Below are 18,810 nucleotides of genomic sequence, written 5' to 3' on the forward strand. Positions count from 1 at the left end.
TTCGAATTTTAAAGCTGTAAATTCTATTTTCTTTTATTCTCAGACTCCAGGTTTTGCTATGGCTCTGGGGAACATGGCTCATGGGTTGGCAGTCTGTGGATATGGCAAGGCTGAAGACCTTAATAACCGACTACTTTCTGCCTGGCTGAAGATTCTTCTAGCTGAGGTACGATGTTGCTGATAAGTGATCTGCAATTCAGTGAACTGATGGTAGTATTTATCTCTTTATAAAATACTAGTGGATCTCCAACGCATTACAGACAAAAATTGGAAAAAAAACAATGTAGTGAACAGTGAGAAGGATAATAACAGACTTCAAGAGGACATAGACAGACTGATGAAATGGACAGACACACGACAGATGCAATTTAACATGTGAAGTGATGCATTTTGGTAGGAAGAATGAGGAGAGGCAATATAAAGTAAATGGCACAATTTTGAAGGGGGTGCAGGAACTGAGACACCTGGGTCTTTGGTGGCAGGACAAGTTGAGAAGGCTGTTAAAAAAGCATTTGGGATCCCTGGCTTTATAAACAGAGACATAGAGTACAAATGCAAGGAAGTTATGCTAAACCTTCATAAAACACTGGTTAGGCCTCAGCTGGAGTATTGTGTCCAATTCTGGGAACCACAGTTTAGGAAGGATGTCAAGGCCTTAGAGAGGGTGCGGAGGAGATTTACTAGAATGGTACCAGGGATGAAAGACTTCAGTTACGTCGATAGATTAGTGAAACTGGGGTGGTTCTTCTTAGAACAGAGAAGGTTAAGGGAAGATTGTGTTCAAAATCATGAAGGGTTTTGATAGAGTAAATAAGGAGAAACTGTATTCAGTGGCAGATGGGTCGGTAACCAGAGGAGACAGATTTAAGGTAATTGGCAAAAGAACTAGAGGTGAGATGAGAAATTTTTCTATGCAGCAAGTTGCTATGATCTGGAAGGCACTGCCTGAAAGGGTGGTGGAAGCAGATTCAATAATAACTTTTTCAAAAGTTAATTGGATAAATACTTGAAGCGTAAAAATTGCAGGGCTATGGAGACAGGGCGGGGAATGGGATTAATTAGATAGCTCTTTCAAAGAACTGGCACAGGCATGATGGCCCGAATGGCCTCACTCTGTGCTGTATCATTCTATGATTTTTACAGTCCAGCATCTTCTTTGCATATGAGAAGACAGAGCCATACTTTAGGCACACTGGTTATGTATAAATAGATCTGTAACCCCTTGTGAACCTCCGTCATATAAAGAAATAAATCAGTGTTTGCTAGCAACTCTTGGTATAATTTGAACATGGTTGATTCTTCATATGTTGATATACGAATCTGATAGGTCTCCTTCTGATTAACCATAACCAAGGGTGTGGCAGAAATGGCCGAGTGGTTCTTGAAGCAGTGGGAGCGGGTGGTAGGTTTTAAAAGAATTAGAAAGGGGGAGTGGTCTGTGGCTGTGAGAGTACTCGCAGGGAGTGAGGGATCTGGTAGAAACAGAGGTGGTCTTGCGGTCTGTGAGGATTTGGAAGAGGGTCTATGGGTGTAAGATTGGTGAGGTAGTTGGAGACGCTTGAGGAGTGGGAGGATTGGGAAGAGGGGTTTGAGTATTGGAGGGGCTTCGTTAAGTAGAATGAAATAGGATGGCAAATTTGAAGGGAGGAGGCTTATCGGAATGGATTCAGTGAGCCTTCAACCTTCTTCTCAGTCATAAGTAGAAATTTTTAAAAAGCCAGGAACTGGCTGTTAATTGATTAAAACACCCAGTGTGCCTTTGCTGTATTTGCTGTGTGTGCCGACTGCTCCCACTGCACTGAATTTCAATAAAGTGAATGATTTGCATATAGTTTCCTAATGATTAAGTGTGTCAGCGGTATTACAGGAAGTATTATACAAAAGTGTTACAGAAAGTATGTGATGGCACAGTATACACAATCATTTTACCATTACTAGGGATCTTCCACGGCATTGCTCACGGTGAGGCGGAGGATGTGCTGTTTTATTCCTCATAATGTACAATATATTACTAGAGCTACTGATTGATGACAATTGAATAAGTAATTTTATTAGAGTATTCTACAAGTGTTAGTGTAAGTATGTAATTTTATCTCTTAACTTATTTTAATCTTCAAATGATCTAGAAATAACTGTATTTAAAAACTAGTGTATATGTGATATAAAATGACTTTCTGACCTCTCAATAGACATAGTAAGTCTTTAAATATAACCCAGATGTTCTCTTTCCTTTTGGTTAATTCAGATCGATGTGCTCCAATAGAAAAGTGTTTGAGTGAGCACATTATCTGATGTTAATAGTGTTGTGATATCATGATAACTTGTATCATTTAAAGCCTGTGTGTATGAGTACATTATTTACAGATAATCTACTCATTATGTCTTGAAGTGTCTGCTATTTTTATAGACTGACAACTTTGTTGCACTGTATACCCATGATATAATAACTGTCAAAGCAGTTTAACGTATCCTTTTCATTTCCTTACCTCTCTTAAAGGGTTGCCCCACAATGCATCGATTAGCTGCGGTCAATGGTCTTGTTGCCTTAGTGGGATCTGAAAGTTCCCTGATACAGGTATGCTTCATTGCTCTGAATTTATTTATCAGTACAAAAAAAAATGTTTGAAATGAACAATTCAAACCCTAAATAAGAACATTAAATAAAACCATTGTAATAGTTTATTGGGGGTAGAATACAGTATGGTTGGTGATCAGTTGGGTATTCTCAACCTTGCATAAAACTAAAGAAGCTAGCTATTTCAATACACAACTGCCTGCCCTTCAAAACTGCACAACGGACAACAGAAAGGAGAATCCAATTAGATTAGGGTTGTTTTGGCTCGGCATCACCTTTCTAGCTCACATTTAAGCTCACCACTCAGAGCAGTTCATCTGAGCACTCTGCCAAATTACGAAAACTTCCGAGGTTGGGCAGGTTGTTGTGACAGGACTTGTCCCTATTTTACTAAAGGTAGGCTGTAATTGGAAACTGTGTCCTCACTGGAGCTTCATCAATTGCCTGGTTCACATTCACAGGGACGCAAGTTAAAAATTAGAAAGTTAGGGCTAAGAAGGGAACTCGGGTGGAACTTTTTCACCTACAGTTCTCAAGTAAGTTACGCTGGAAGAATATTAAATGAAGTATAACTGGGCTCAGTAAACAATTGGATGAGTTTCCAGAGAACGAAGGGATTGGAAATACGGTGAAAAGGTAGGTAAGTGAGGTTGATTACATAGGATTACATTACATAGGATATACGGCACAGAAACAGGCCATTCAGCCCAACCAGTCCATGCCAGCGTTTATGCTCCACTCGAGCCTCCTCCCTTCTTTCCTCATCTAAATCTATCAGCATAACCCTCTATTCCATTCTCCCTCTTGTCTAGCCTCCCCTTAAATGCATCTATACTATTCGCTTCAACCACTCCCTGTGGTAGCAAGTTCCACATTCTCACCACTCTTTGGGTAAAGATGTTTCTTCTGAATTTCCTATTGGATTTCTTGGTGACTATCTTATATTGATGGCCTCTCGTTATGCTCTTCCCCACAAGTGGAAACATTCTCTCTATATCCACTCTATCAAAACCTTTCATAATTTTAAAGATCTCTATTAGGTCAGCCCTCAGCCTTTTTTCAAGAGAAAAGAGACCCAGCCTGTTCATCCTTTCCTGATATGTATACCCTCGCATTTCTGGTATCATCCTTCTCTGCACCCTCTCCAGTGCCTCTATATCCTTCTTATAATATGGCGACCAGAACTATACGCAGTACTCCAAGTGTGGTCTAACCAAGATTCGATACAGGTTTAGCATAACTTCCCTACTTTTCAATTCTATCTCTCAAGAAATAAACCCTAGTGCTTGGTTTACTTTTTTATGGCCTTGTTAACCTTCACAGAAACCCCACAGTGCAGATAGAGGCCATTTCGGCCCATCGAGCCTGCACCGACACATATCCCACCCAATCCCCGTAACCCCTACACCAACACATATCCCACCCTATCCCCGTAACCCCACATATTTAATCCCCCTAACACTAAGTGTCAACTTATCATAGCCAATCAACCTAACCCGCACATCTTTGGACTGTGGGAGGAAACCGGAGCACCCGGAGGAAACCCACGCAAACACGGGGAGAATGTGCAAACTCCACACAGACAGTCGCCCGAGGCCGGATTCGAACCCGGGTCCCTGGTGCTGTGAGGCAACAGTGCTAACCACTATGCCACCGTGCTGCCTGTGACACAACTTTTAGTGATTTGTGTATTTGTACTCCGAGATCCCTTTGTTCCTCTACCCCACCTAGACTCGCACCCTCCAAGTGATAAGTGACCTCCCTATTCTTCCTACCGAAATGTAATACCTCACATTGAACTATTTAAGAAAAATGATGGGCTTGTTTGGGCTAACCTATTGTTAAAAATTCTTATTTATACATTGGGTAAGGCAACAAGGCGCTAAGGGACTATGCAGGTCATGTAAATGGACTACAGAACTGGGAAATGTTGGATGGGATGTTCTCATTTATATTCTGACATTCTTCTATTTGCAAGATAGAAATAGCATAGATGCATTATTTGCAGAAAATCAAAATTCCTTCACCTTGCAAATTATCTGTTTGGGTGGAGTTGCTCAAAGTAGTGATGAGAATCAAAAAAAAAAAAATTTAAAAAAAGGAAGAGATATCAAACAACCAGCTCAACTGTCCTCTGAAAAATGGTAAAGGCAAAATATGCTCAGGATGCATTGGCTAGACCATGTGGGACTTGTGCTGCTCAGGTTAAAACAAGTTCCACGAGTGAGAGGGCAATGCTGAGAGATGTTGGAGCAGCAATTTAGGGTGCAACTGTACAGTCACTGTCACATCAGTGCTGGTTTCTGAGCAATAATGAGCCACTTAGACGATTCATAAGAATCAGGCCAGTTTTATGAGCGAACAGGTCACCTCAGCCACTCATAAGAAAACTTAGACACCTAACCAATTCATCATATATTCATTACCCTTGCTAAGATCACTAAGCAGCTGACAACCCTCTATCTAAGGCTAACTGGGAACAAGCAATATTTTAAGTGCCTTGATTACAAAGGTTGGAAAATTATGTTTAATCAGTCAAGCATTGGGAGTGTATAAGAAGGTGGACTTGAAGAAGAGAAATTAGATCTTTTATGCTGTTGCTCATGGCCATATGCTTTAAATGGTGTTTAGAGTAGCTTAGGAGTATGTTTACCACCTCCAAGTTTGTCAGCTTACTTTCATCTCAGTGATTTTTAAGATTGGGTTAATGGAGAAGGAGTTGGATCAGAATAAATAAAGCACTTGATAAGTATAAACATAAGAATGTGCAATGGATGTAGCAGGCTCACGTTTGAAGAATGGCTAGCATTCATACATAAACTCCTTCCTTCCCTAATACTGCAGATTTAACGTATTGTCAGCAGACTGGTGAAAACTGGTTCAATGTAACAATGTTGATCAGTCATATTTTGATAAATACAGATTTAGAGTGTGTAATATATAAAGTCTCTTTCAGTCATACAAATATTGTAGAAGAGAAGCAGGCAGATCAGATTTGTTTGTTGCAGATTGCTGCAAAGCTACGCCTTCAGTACAATTAAAAATAAGTTTTTAGTTGGAAATGCGAAGAAATCTCTTATAAAGGCCCACATTTTCTCCAGTAACCATTTTTCACTGGCCTGATATGTTCGGGCAGGGTTAAATGTAATGGCTGTTTCAGTTCTGATGAAGTGATATCACGTTAACTTTCCATCAAGTTTATTTTCAGATTTAGACAAAACAAGCAAAAATACCTTTCAATACATGCTTTGAATATAAAGTTACACATTAAATCACTTCAGAGAAAGTTAACAGATCTAGTTTGTAAAACAAGAGCACACTAGAATGCAAAGCACTGGTATGCATTTGTCAAACTTGTGCAAATCTCAGTTGATCTACTGAATCTAACGCCGTCTAATCACCTACTCTTGGCTCTTTGATGTGTAGCTGAAGTCAGAAACAATCCAGTCATCCCAGTTTCAATCCAAGATGAATGAAGTTATCCGAGCAGTGACTCAGGTGAGGTTTCAGATGCCTGCTAATTTATAATTTTAATATTGAACAGCCAGAGGAGTAGATTAAACGATCACTGAATCAGAGTTAGTGTTTGTCTTTTAATTCCCTTTCCCTGCTCCCCCACTGTGCTAGAAGTAGACAGATTTGTTACGGTGCTGTCTGTCCGTGAACACCATGCTGTCACATCAGTAACTTTAAGGATCACATTTTAAACAAACTTCACAAATATCCTCCAGTCATCTGACATTTGGCTCCTTTCTGAGTTGGTGGGTTCACATCTGTCTGTGTACTCTTCACAGAGGGGTAAGCGATGGTGTCGCCACAATAACTTAATTTTATTTGGACGGAATGTCTAAGATTATTTCCTCTACTGATTCTCAAGTATAAAAGGCTAGGTCTTGGAGCAGTTACTACTTCAATAACTTGCAAACTTTTAATTGAATTTTCACCAAACCTGAAGTTGACAGGAAACTATTTTGTTCGTAGGTTACTGGATGACTCCATCAGCATCCACTTTTACTGCTGTCAACATCAACTTGTGCCCTTTGCAACTTAAAAATGACATTAGCTTTTACACAGATTTTAGAAGCAATCCTTATTGGAGGCTGATTTTTTTCATAAGAACCTAAGAAATAGGAGCAGGAGTAGACCATATGGCCCCGTGAGCCTGCTCCGCCATTCAATAAGATCATGGATCTTCGACCTCAGCTCCACTTTCCCTTGATTCCCTTATAGTCCAAAAATCTATAGCTTTTTTTCATGTTTCAAAACCTTGCTGCTCTAACTTTATTATTCTGGTTTTTTGATAATTTTTTGGTAACTTTATTTGGCTTTTTGATAATTTATATATTTTTTTGTGCACATCGAAATGAGAGATGTTATGGTTGGGAATCGAACATTTTTCTAGCCAACATCAACATCAAGCTCTTCAAGGTTAGATGGTAGGCCAGATATAGGTAAAGCTCTTTTTAACTCTGTCCCACCTACTGTAACGTTGTGATTTTTTTCTCCCCAATTCTTACCCCAGCCACCCTTGTAGGCGATTGCAGAAAGATTACCAGTGTAATGCACATGCCTGCTAGAAGTGGCATTGAGTGGCGCACTTACTGTATTTAAGTTCCTTACTGCCAATAGATAATATAAATCTTCCCATCAGTCTGGGCTGGAAGTGAACTTAGTACCCAGAGATGAGAAAGACTTCTTAACCCATTTAGCCTTTTAGATTCTGGCCTTGTGTGCAGGTTCTGATTTAATCCCTTATGTTTACTGCTAAATTTGCACAGTACTACTACTTCTTCTCTACTTAGGCAGTCCCTCGGAACCGAGGATGACTTGCTTCCACATTAAAAATGAGTTCTCAGGTGACTGATGATTCCAATGTGGGACCTACAGTCTCTGTCATAGTTGGGGCAGATGGTGGTTGAACGGGTGGGTGGGGTGCTTGGGTTGACGTGCGCTCCTTGCGCTGTTTGCGCTTGGCTTCCACTTGCTCCCGGCGAAGAGACTCGAGGTATTCGGCGCCTTCCTGGATGCTTTCTTCCACTTTGTGCGGTCTTGGGTCAGGAATTCCCAGGTGTCAGTGGGGATGTTGCACTTTTTCAAGGAGGCTTTGATGGTGTCCTTGAAGAGTTTCCTCTGCCCACCTGGGGCTCTCTTGCTGTGTCGGAGCTCCGAGTAGCGCGCTTGTTTTGGGAGTCTCGTATCGGGCATGCGGACGGTGTGACCCGTCCATCGGAGCTGATTGAGCGTGGTCAGAGCTTCGATGCTGGGGATGTTGGCCTGAGCAAGAACACTGACGTTGGTGCGCTTATCCTGCCAATGGATTTGCAGGATCTTGCGGAGGCAGCATTGGTGCTACCTCTCCAGTGCTTTAAGATGCCTGCTGTACATGGTCCATGTCTCTGAGGCATACAGGAGGGCGGGTATTACTACTGCTCTGTAGACCATGAGCTTGGTGCCAGGTTTGAGGTCCTGGTCTTCAAACACTCTCTTCCTCAGGTGACCGAAGGCTGCACTGGCACACTGAAGGTGGTGTTGGACTTCGTCATCAATGTCTGCCCTTGTTGACTGTAGGCTCCCGAGGTATGGAAAGTGGCCCACGTTGTCCAAGGCCTTGTCGTGGATTTTGATAATCGGGGGGCAGTACTGTGTGGCGGTGGCAGGTTGGTAGAGGACCTTTGTCTTACGGATGTTTAGTGTAAGGTCCATGCTCTCGTACGCTTCGGTGAAGGTGTTGATAATGGTTTGGAGTTCAACATCCGAGTGTGCGCAGATCAAGCGTCTTCTGCATAGTGTAATTCAACAACAGAGGATGGGACAACCTTGGCTCTGTTACTCTGCTCCTGCCAGCGACATCAGCTGGTAATGGAACAGTCGATCTGTCAGTTGACCTTCCATCTCAAAACTCTGCCACTGATAGGCTTGCAACTCTAGCCACCGAATTTGCCACAGTGCTGAGAGGGATGGCCACTGACACCAGCCACCGGCCCCTCAGACTATTAAGGTGAGTGCTAAAAACAGCATGCCCTTGCCTCCAGTGATCCTGTCAGAAGCCTCTGCAGCACTGATTTCAGTGGCGCTGTCAATTTTACAAGCAGTACAAAGCCTGTCTTTCTAAACAGGATCCTGTGCTAGTGAGTGGACTGGCACCAGCTGATGATGTGCTCAACACGGTCTCTACTTATCAGCACAGGAGATCATTGAAATAGAAGTCTCTTTATTGATTTCAAAGTTGAAGGCTCTACAGCATTGATCTCAGCAGAGGTCGCTGATCTGCTCTCGGGTCTGTGGTGGGTTTGGTGGCTGGAGTCGCGAATGAGTGCATGGTGGAGCCTGTGCGATCAGTTGGGCTTATTGACGAGTGGAGCAATGAAATGGATTATTACTGAAGAAGATTGAGGGACGAGACGAGTGTATTCAAAATTCAGAGCGGCAATCCGCAAAGTAATTTGGGGGAACTCTTGATTATTCATTAATTTCCATTACCGTTGTTTAGCAGCGGTCTCCATATCATTGTGACTAATGAGCACACTTCCAATAGAAGGGGGAAAATGGATTCAAAAATAGCATATCAATCGCACAAATGTATTTTGCAAGCAGGTGAAAAAAATGGTGTGTTAAATTCCCTTTCTGTTAATGTTTGTGTGCACTTTTCATGCCATTTTAATTCCTTTCGGGATGATTTCCACATCCTCCTACCAACCCCTTTTGTAAGATCTGTGTGAGTACTTCTCTATATTTCAATTAATTTTTTAGTCCAGGATTCTCTACAACAGTACCTTTTCTATATGTTCCAGTGACTCGCACTTTATTGGGTCTGAAATTAAGACTGGTAATCAACTTCACCCTATTTACATAACCACCGTCCGCCCCACCTGTGACAGAGACTGTAGGTCCCGCATTGGACTCATCAGTCACCTGAGAACACATTTTTAAAGTGGAAGCAAGTCATCCTCGGTTCCGAGGGACTGCCTAAGAAGATTTACATAAAATTATAGTTTCGCAACAAATCTACTGTTGACTAATTAGCATGCTAGTGACTGGTTCAGAAGATTATACAATGTAGAAACACAGATATTCTCTTCAACATTGCGCAACATGCCAAATTATAAAATTAAAAATTATAATAGAGTTGCTAAAAATGTTGCCAACAAAAAAAACACATCACGGAAACTTGTTGCTGAGTACACCATATGGACTGCAGCGGTTCAAGAAGGTGGCTCACCACCATCTTCTCAAGGGCAATTAGGGATGGGCACTAAATGCAGGCCTAGCCAGCCAGCGACGCCCACATCCCATCAATGAATAAAAAAAAAATTTTTTTAATATTTTGTTTGTTGCACATAATACCTGTCAAAGTTTCTGATCCAATCTATGCAACAGATACATTCTGACTTGTGTCAACAAATCATGAGACAATACAAAATTCAACTACATGCAAGTGAGAAAAAACATTGGGCAGGATTTTCATTGGGCCGTGGAGGTGGGATTGGAGGCATGTGAGGGGTTAAAATTCCAAAATCGGGGGTCCCGCACCCAACCCGCCTCCATGCCAGTTTCAAAGGAGGCGGGTACCCGACCCGCACTGGGACCCGCCTCCCCAAGGCGGGAAGGGGATTAGTGCCAATTAACTGTCTGTTAACAGGTAGTTAACAGGCAGTTTTTAGCCTAATCCCTATTTTTAATGTTGAAGTGTGGGATTCCCGACGGCTCCAAACCACACTAAGTTAGAGGAGGCGGACCGTCGGGATGAAGGGCTTGGAGGGATCGAGATGTCCAGTGTTCAGGTGAGTGATGGGTGCATGAGTGCAAAGGTAAGTGTGTTTGGTGTGTGTAAAGTGTTTAAAGAAGTTCTACTTACCTTTACAGCCTTTCTTCCTTCAGGTCTCGGGAATCCCTCATCTCACCGGCACAGAAAACAGAATGGCTGCGAGCTGTCAAAAATTGCAGCATTCAGCTTTCTGTTCCGGGGAGATCTCTAAATTAGCCTGAGAGGAAGGAATGAACTTAGAGTACAGATTGTCAGTGTTTGACAGCTTCAAACAGTTGTGAAATGCTGATATTTCATCTGTCAAAAGGTCTTGACAGATGAAATATCAATCTGTGACGTCACCTGTTGCTGGGTGGCTCTTAATTGGCCTGCTGAGCCCGCCCCAAGGTCAATCAAGTCAAAATCGCGTGGGTTGGCTAGAGCTTGATGGAGGCGGGACTACAACCCCGAAAGTTGTAGTCCCGCCTCCTACCTGACTCAATGAAAATCCAGCCCATTGATTTCTATATCAACTAACCATGTATTTGATTTTTTTTAGATAAGTAACTGACATTTTTATCTCTAAAATAAAAACAGAAAATGCTGGAACTACTCAGCAGGTCAGGTAGCATCCGTGGAGAGAGAAACAGAGTTAATGTTTCAGGTCAATGACACTTCGGTTCTGACAAAGGGTCATCGACCTGAAACGTTAACTCTGTTTCTCTCTCCACAGATGCTGCCTGACCTGAGTATTTCCAGCATTTTCTGTTTTTATTTCAGATTTCCAGCATCCGCAGTATTTTGTTTTTGTTTTTATCTCTAAAGGTGTTCATAGTGTCCATTACGTTCAGTTGCTTGTTAAAGAGATGCAAATAAATCTGGTGTAAATTTCAGTCGATATACGTGTTGGCATAGAATGCTCCACACGGCAAGTTTCGGTCGCGACAAACTTGCGGTGAGGGCTTTAGTAGAGTCTAACATGTTCCCACAGGCAGTGATGACAAAAGCTCTTATACACTGACCAAGAAATTGCCTTTATGTACCTAGGAGTGGCATTGGCACAATCCTGGGGCAGGAGCTCGATTTCGGTCTCTGTGGAAACTTGTATGTTCTTTGACCAGTTGGTCAGTAGGAACAGCCTGCTTTTCATTTTGTAAAAACAAAAACAGGTAAGTAAATATGGGCCAAAAGAGTAGGCTCCGTGTTGTACAAAATACTTTGATGTCACATGAAAACTTGTTAGCTTGCATAAAATTATTATAATTCATATCCATTTCATTCAAACTGTATGTGTAGCGAATGTGACAACTTTGGAACGTAGTATTGCTGAAATGTAACGTGGAGCAGCTGTGAAACTAAATCGCATTCTGTGCAGATCTTGCTGCTTCTCTCATTCGTTAAGATGTTTGCAGATATGTAACTTGTCCTTCCTGCATGCTATGCCTCTCATATTAGCATCAGTTATACTAGCTGAGCAGATTGTTACTTTGCCACTATTTCCAGTCTTAATGATTAATTTCATGCAATTATAAAAATGCAGGAAAACATTGATTCCATGACAATGAAAAGGTATTTAAAAGGGAAACAATATTGTAGAGAAAGAGCTTTGAATATAAGTTATTCAACCATTGATCCAAAGCTGGGTACAATGATTAATTCATAAACCCTATACTCGCTGAAAGATATTGAAGGTATTGAATTCTGGATCTGTGATGCCTCCTGATCGGCATTCAGATTCACGTTGGATGCTGATCTGTCTAATTTCCTGATGAATTGCTCGTCAGTGGATTTCATTGGTGGGTAATATCAGCCAAGTGATACTGTGTGTGGAGACCCGGAAAGGACAGTGTACTTGGCGGATGGAATTGTCCCTTTTAAATTAGTGGGCCATTGTTGTTTATGGTTAATCAGCTCAAAGCTGGTATGTCTTCCACATGGTAACTTTGGCAGGTAGCTTGCCTGTCACTAATTATGACACATTGTTCTCTGCATTTCTGCTTTTAAATTGTCAACTAATTGTGAGGTACAGGGACGGGAAGCTAAAGGGGGTGGAAAAATAAAACCCCTCATAATAAAAATTTATTTTTATGTAACATCGTGCAGGAATGTTTTTGTGAAATTTACATAAATTAAATTGTTTCAGATGTTCTACTTGCTCAGTTGCATGACTTGCTGTATTTTATGCTTTGTTTTTTATTTACCCACTTGTTAACCTGTTGCCTTACCATAGACTATTAGCTTTTCTGGAGTAATTGGACTCCAGTCCAATGCTGCCTCTGCTTTAGGACATCTTCATCTGACCAACATGTCATCCAGCCAGAGTAGGACATCAGGTTAGTAATACTACTGCAAATTGTGAAAAGATGAAAACTTTTTTGACTACTGTATAAACTTAGCATTGCTGCAAATATTTTATTTGCCCATTTCAAAATTGAAGATCTCAACAACAACTTGCATTTACATGGGACATTTTACTATGTTAAAGGCACTAAGGCACTTCACAGGAGCGATTTGGCAAACAAAATTTCACACCGAGCCACATAAGGAGATATTGGGACAGGTGAGGTAGGTTTTAAGGAGCATCTTCAAGGAGGAGAGAGAGGTAGAAAGACTTTAGGAGAAAATTAGAGTTTAGGGCCTAGGCAGCTGAAGGCACGGCTGCCAATGATGCACAAGAGGCTAGAATTGGAGGAGTGCAGAGATCTAAGCGGGTGGTAGGGCTGGAGGAGGTTACAGAGATAGGTAGGGGTGAGGCTGTCGAGGGATTTGAAAACAAGGATGAGAATTTAACACCATCAGATAGTAGATTAACTCTCTGTTTATTTAGAGAATTCTACAAATTCATAATACTTCTTTCGTATGCGTGGCTTCTTCAATATATAGAGAAAGTAACTTGTGTCTGGGAGTGCTTTTATATGATCATGTCCCCGGAGTGAGGTTGGAACCCATGAACTTTTGACTCGGAGGTGAGAGAGCGACCACTGAGCTAAGGCTTAGCACATATTTTATCTGAGTATAAGTGGCTTTGCTGATGAGAATGAGTCGTCAGTTACTCGTCTTTTCTGTGGACAAAACTAATTAAAATTGAAGCCAGTTACCCTAATTAACAGATGTTGGTAAGGATTTTTGTTAACTCTTGTTTTAGCTTACTCTGATGTTGTAACACATTACTGTATTTGGCCTTCAATTGGGTGTGCACCACAATTCCACATATAGTAAGCTGCTAGTCTTGCCTGTGCTTTTAGAGAAGATGTTGAGCTGAGAACAGGACCAACAAGGACGGAGTGAAAATGGATGGAGTGAAAATGGATGGAGAATCATCCCAATTACTCTTGTGCACCCCTTAGTGACTCGATACAAAGTGTAATTGGCAGAGGACTGATATTAATAAAAATGAAGATTGCATTTCTATTAACTGAAAACTGAACATATGGTCACGCTATGACAGTGCACTTAACATGCTGCACTACAGAGTGATGAGAGGTAGAGTTCTCCCTTGCCGCTCCCTACACGTTGAATTACTGATCTTAGTCATATTGTCAAAGTGTGGGTGGGAAAGAGTGGAGAGGAAAATAAAATGTTGAGTTAAACCTTGCTGCTGTTGCGTCATCTCCATGTGACTGATTCAGTGATGTCTCCAGTAGAAATCTGTAAACTTGCTCATGCTCCTGCTTCGCTACTTAATTGGGAAATGCTGCGTGCAGTGGTGGCGGGAGATGGGATGAGGGTGGGAAGATGGAAATGTAGGCGGAAAGAAGATAATTTGATATGGTGACAGAAAGTTGGAGACAAGATTTTACAGAAAAACTTCTGATCCTTGCCTGTAGATTATTTTTCTTTAACATTCATTTTGCAAAAATAGAAAATTTAGCAGTTGAAAGATATGGAGTGTGCATTGAAGGCGAAGATCCGTGTAGAAAGATTACTTCACTTTATGTCTCAAATCTGGGTAACGTTTAAAAAAGAATCGCACAACACCTGTCCAGTATTGGCATTGCCTATTTTGGACACCATGCGAATTGGCATTCAGGACTGGAAGGAATTCTGATCTGCTCACTGTCCAAACCCATAACTGATGTCAAATCAACAAGACCTGCTGGAGACCTGACGTGGTGTCCTTGTGGAAACAACAACAACTTGAATATTAAGCATCTTCTACAAGGTGCAAGACTTGGAATTGGTTTTCAAAAATCTTTTTTGATCGAGGGCTTTATATTGAAAATGGTCACTTCTTGTCTCTCTTCCCCCCCACCCCCCTGCCACTTAGCTTCTCCTTTGACTGTGACCTGCAGTATAACATACATGCTGTGCATCTGTAGATGCCACATTTTTCAAGTGATTAAGCTACCAGGATACTGAGACTACTTACCCCGTTGCCAGGATACTGAGACTACTTACCCCGTTGCCAGGAGACTGAGTCGTGCATTTTGCTAGTATTGGAAAGCAGACTAGTGCAACTGAATATGACAGCAGGGTTTTGCTTGTCAGCTAACATCAACTTTGAAATGTGTTACCAATGTATTTTTTTTAACCACCTATCTGTCATCTAATTACAACTGAATTTAAAAAAAAAATGAAACTCAGTTCTGCGTGAAGTGCGGTGTTGTGTCCAGCAGTTTTCATGCAGATCTAAGTAGCTTTTTTGTTAATTGCTTTGTTGGCTGGTTAGCAAAGCACTACAGATAGCTCACTTTGTTTGAGTGGTGTTTCACACTATTTGAAACCTGTAAATGACATGCTGACCAGTAACAGGGAGTCGTTGTTTGTGGAGTTAACATATCTGGCTGTTTACCTAATGAAATTAATTGTTTTTGCAGTGCCTCCAGATTTTGGCTATTTGCCAGAAAAGAGTGTCATCAGATGTGCTACTGATTATATTGTTGAAGCAGGAAAAAAAGGTATGATATGGAAAATATTTAATTGTATCACAATTGTTTTCCTTTTTTAAAAAAAAAATTGCTAGTTAGCTTTTTCATTGGTCAAGTATGGCCCAACCGATGCTCTTGGAACCAATGTTCCCTCTTTTTTTTGTACTGAGCGGGCCACGAACTCCTTTGACCTTTTCGTCCGTGAGCAAATTTTAAAACAACACCAACAGCAACCACTTAAAAAATATATACAGTAATGCCATATTGCCACCCCGCGCCAGTAGTGCTTCTCCGCCATGCTTTAGTGCCTCGGCGGGGATTCCATCTGCTCCTGAGGCCTTGTTGTTCTTCAGTTGTCGGATGGCCTTTTCAACCTCATGCGGGCTGGGGTTGTGCTGAGATGGTGGTGGGTAGCATGCTGTGGTATGGAGTTGAGGACACTCGTGTCGAAGACAGAGTCGTGGTTAAGGAGATCTTCGAAGTGTTCCTTCCAGCGGGCACTGACTGCTTCCCTGTCCTTGATGAGTACCTCTCCGTTCTTGGCCCGCAGTGGGGAAGGGCCTTGGCTGCTTGGGCCGTAGATGGTCTTGACTGCGCTAAAGAATCCACGCACGTCATGGTTGTCGGCTAGCTGCTGGATCTCCTGCGTTTTCTCCACCCACCATCTGTTCTTTAGGTCGCGAGTTTTTTGTTGGACCTCGGCCTTCAGGCTTCTGTAGAGCTGCTTTCTTGCTCTCGCGTTCTGTTGCTGTTTCCAGATCAGAAATGCCTTGCGCTTGCGGCTTATTAGCTTCTGGATCTCCTGGTCATTCTCGTCAAACCAGTCTTGGTGTTTCCTGGTTGAGTGACCGAGCGTCTCTTCACAGGTGCTGATTATGGCGGCCTTAAATGCAGACCAGACGCTGTGGACACTCTGTGTCTCTGCATCACTGGGAGTCGTCAGGTTGTTTGTGAGGCGCAGGCTGAATAGGGCTTTCTTAGCGGGGTCTTTGAGTGCTCCAGCGTTAATTTTCCTGCGGCATTGTTTCTGTTGCCGCCGCTGTTTTGGGGCTACATTGATGGAGATGACAGAGCGGATTAGGCGGTAGTCTGTCCAGCAGTCATCAGCTCCTGTCATGGCGCGGGTGATGCGGTCCCTCACTCGGACGATGACGTAGTCCAGCAGATGCCAGTGCTTGGAACGAGGGTGCTGCCATGAAGCCTTGTACTTGTCTCTCTGACGGAACAAGGTGTTGGTTATGACGAGGCCATGTTCTAAGCATTTCGACAGGAGGAGGGTACCGTTGGAGTTGGCTTTCCCTATCCCCTCTCTGCCGATCACACCTCTCCAGAGGTCTGTGTCCTTTCCAACTCTGGCGTTGAAGTCGTCAAGGAGGATCAGCTTGTCGCCCGTTGGGACTCGGGACAGGGCTTGTTCGAGGCTGGAGTAGAATTCCTCTTTGGTCTCGTCTGTGGCTTCCAGTGTTGGGGCGTACGCACTGATGACCATAGCGCACTGGTCATTTCTCATTTCTCTTATCTGGAAGGAGGAGAGCATGCCAGGGGATCTCAGAGACGCCGTAATTGTGACCATCTTCAAGAAAGGTGACAAGTCCGATTGCGGTAATTACAGAGGAGTTTCCCTGCTATCTGCCACAGGGAAAGTCATCGCAAGAATCCTCCTCAATCGCCTTCTCCCAGTGGCCGAAGAGCTCCTCCCAGAGTCGCAATGCGGATTCCACCCACTAAGAGGCACAATGGACATGATCTTCACTGCACGTCAATTACAAGAGAAATACAGGGAACAGCATCAACCACTGTACATGGCCTTCTTTGATCTCACAAAGGCCTTCGACACTGTCAACCGTGAGGGATTATGGAGTGTCCTCCTCAAATTCGGCTGCCCTCAAAAGTTTGTCACTATCCTCCGCCTGCTTCACGACGACATGCAAGCCATGGTCCTGACCAACGGTTCCACCACAGACCCAATTCACGTACGAACCGGGGTCAAGCAAGGCTGTGTCATCGCACCAACGCTCTTCTCAATCTTCCTTGCTGCAATGCTCCATCTCACCCTCAGTAAGCTCCCCACTGGAGTAGAGCTAATTTACAGAACAAACGGGAAACTGTTCAACCTCCGTCGCCTCCAGTCCAGATCCAAGGTCGTCCCATCCTCTGTCGTCGAATTACAGTATGCAGACGATACTTGCGTCTGCGCTCACTCGGAGGTCGAACTCCAAACCATCGTTAACACCTTCACCGAAGCATACGAGAGCATGGACCTTACACTAAACATCCATAAGACAAAGATCCTCTACCAACCTGCCCCCGCCACACAGTGCTGCCCCCTGATTATCAAAATCCACGACAAGGCCTTGGACAACGTGGACCACTTTCCATACCTCGGGAGCCTACTGTCAACAAGGGCAGACGTCGACAACGAAGTCCAACACCGCCTTCAGTGTGCCAGTACAGCCTTCGGTTGCCTGAGGAAGAGTGTTTGAAGACCAGGACCTCAAACCCGGCACTAAGCTCATGGTCTACAGAGCAGCAGTGATACCCGCCCTGCTGTATGCCTCAGAGACATGGACCATGTACAGCAGGCATCTCAAAGCACTGGAGAGGTAGCACCAACGCTGCCTCCGCAAGATCCTGCAAATCTATTGGCAGGATAGGCGCACCAACGTCAGTGTTCTTGCTCAGGCCAACATCCCCAGCATCGAAGCTCTGACCACGCTCAATCAGCTCCGATGGATGGGTCACATTGTCCGCATGCCCGATATGAGACTCCCAAAACCAACGCTCTACTCGGAGCTCCGGCACGGCAAGAGAGCCCCAGGTGGACAGAGGAAACGCTTCAAGGACACCCTCAAAGCCTCCTTGAAAAAGTGTAACATCCCCACCGACATCTGGGAATCCCTGGCCCAAGACCGCATAAAGTGGAGGAGAAGCATCCGGGAAGGCGCCGAACACCTCGAGTCTCTTCGCCGGGAGCAAGCGGAAGCCAAGCGCAAGGAGCGCACGTCAACCCAAGCACCTCACCCACCCGCCCCTTCAACCACCGTCCGCCCCACCTGTGACAGAGACTGTAGGTCCCGCATTGGACTCATCAGTCACCTGAGAACTCATTTTTAATGTGGAAGCAAGTCATCCTCGGTTCCGAGGGACTGCCTAAGAAGAAGAAGATTGCCACCCCACAGTCTCAAATCATCAGACAATCAGACAAGGCTATATACAAGTTTAACATAACTTCTCTGCTTTTTAAATTCTATTTCTCTAGATATGAGCCCCAGTGCTTTATTTGCACTTTTATGGCTTTTTTAACCTGTGTTGCTACTTTTAATGATTTGTGAATCTATACCCCTAGATCCCTTTGCACCTCTACCCCATTGAGACTCTTATTTTGCAAGGAGTAGGCCACCTCCTTATTCCACTTACCAAAATGCACCACTTCACACTTATCTATATTGAAATTCATTTGTCATTTACATGCCTATTCTGCAAGTTTATTTACGGTAGAATTAATTAAAAGCTTTTAGTTCGTCATGTACAAACTCTATTTAATAAAAAAATTACTTGTCAGAAATGACTGGGATATAAAAGAACTGCATAATAATGCATTAACACTTCAGAAACATCACTCA

The 18,810-nt window shown here is 43.1% G+C and overlaps 1 protein-coding gene across 2 annotated transcripts in view; it reads left to right on the forward strand.

The window, feature by feature from the left end:
- Positions 1-18,810, forward strand: part of focad (focadhesin) — a 308,585-nt gene that overhangs the window by 221,011 nt on the left and 68,764 nt on the right. For both annotated transcript variants that reach the window (XM_085984003.1, XM_085984000.1), the window contains exons 31-35: positions 44-166; positions 2,498-2,575; positions 6,002-6,073; positions 12,550-12,652; positions 15,137-15,217. In XM_085984003.1, the coding sequence (XP_085840129.1) occupies positions 44-166; positions 2,498-2,575; positions 6,002-6,073; positions 12,550-12,652; positions 15,137-15,217 (457 nt within the window). The remainder of the gene's footprint in view (positions 1-43; positions 167-2,497; positions 2,576-6,001; positions 6,074-12,549; positions 12,653-15,136; positions 15,218-18,810) is intronic.

This window comes from Somniosus microcephalus, chromosome 1 (genome assembly GCF_052327205.1).
Source record: "Somniosus microcephalus isolate GS21.2 chromosome 1, FLI_Smic_1.0, whole genome shotgun sequence".
Lineage (NCBI taxonomy): Eukaryota > Metazoa > Chordata > Chondrichthyes > Squaliformes > Somniosidae > Somniosus > Somniosus microcephalus.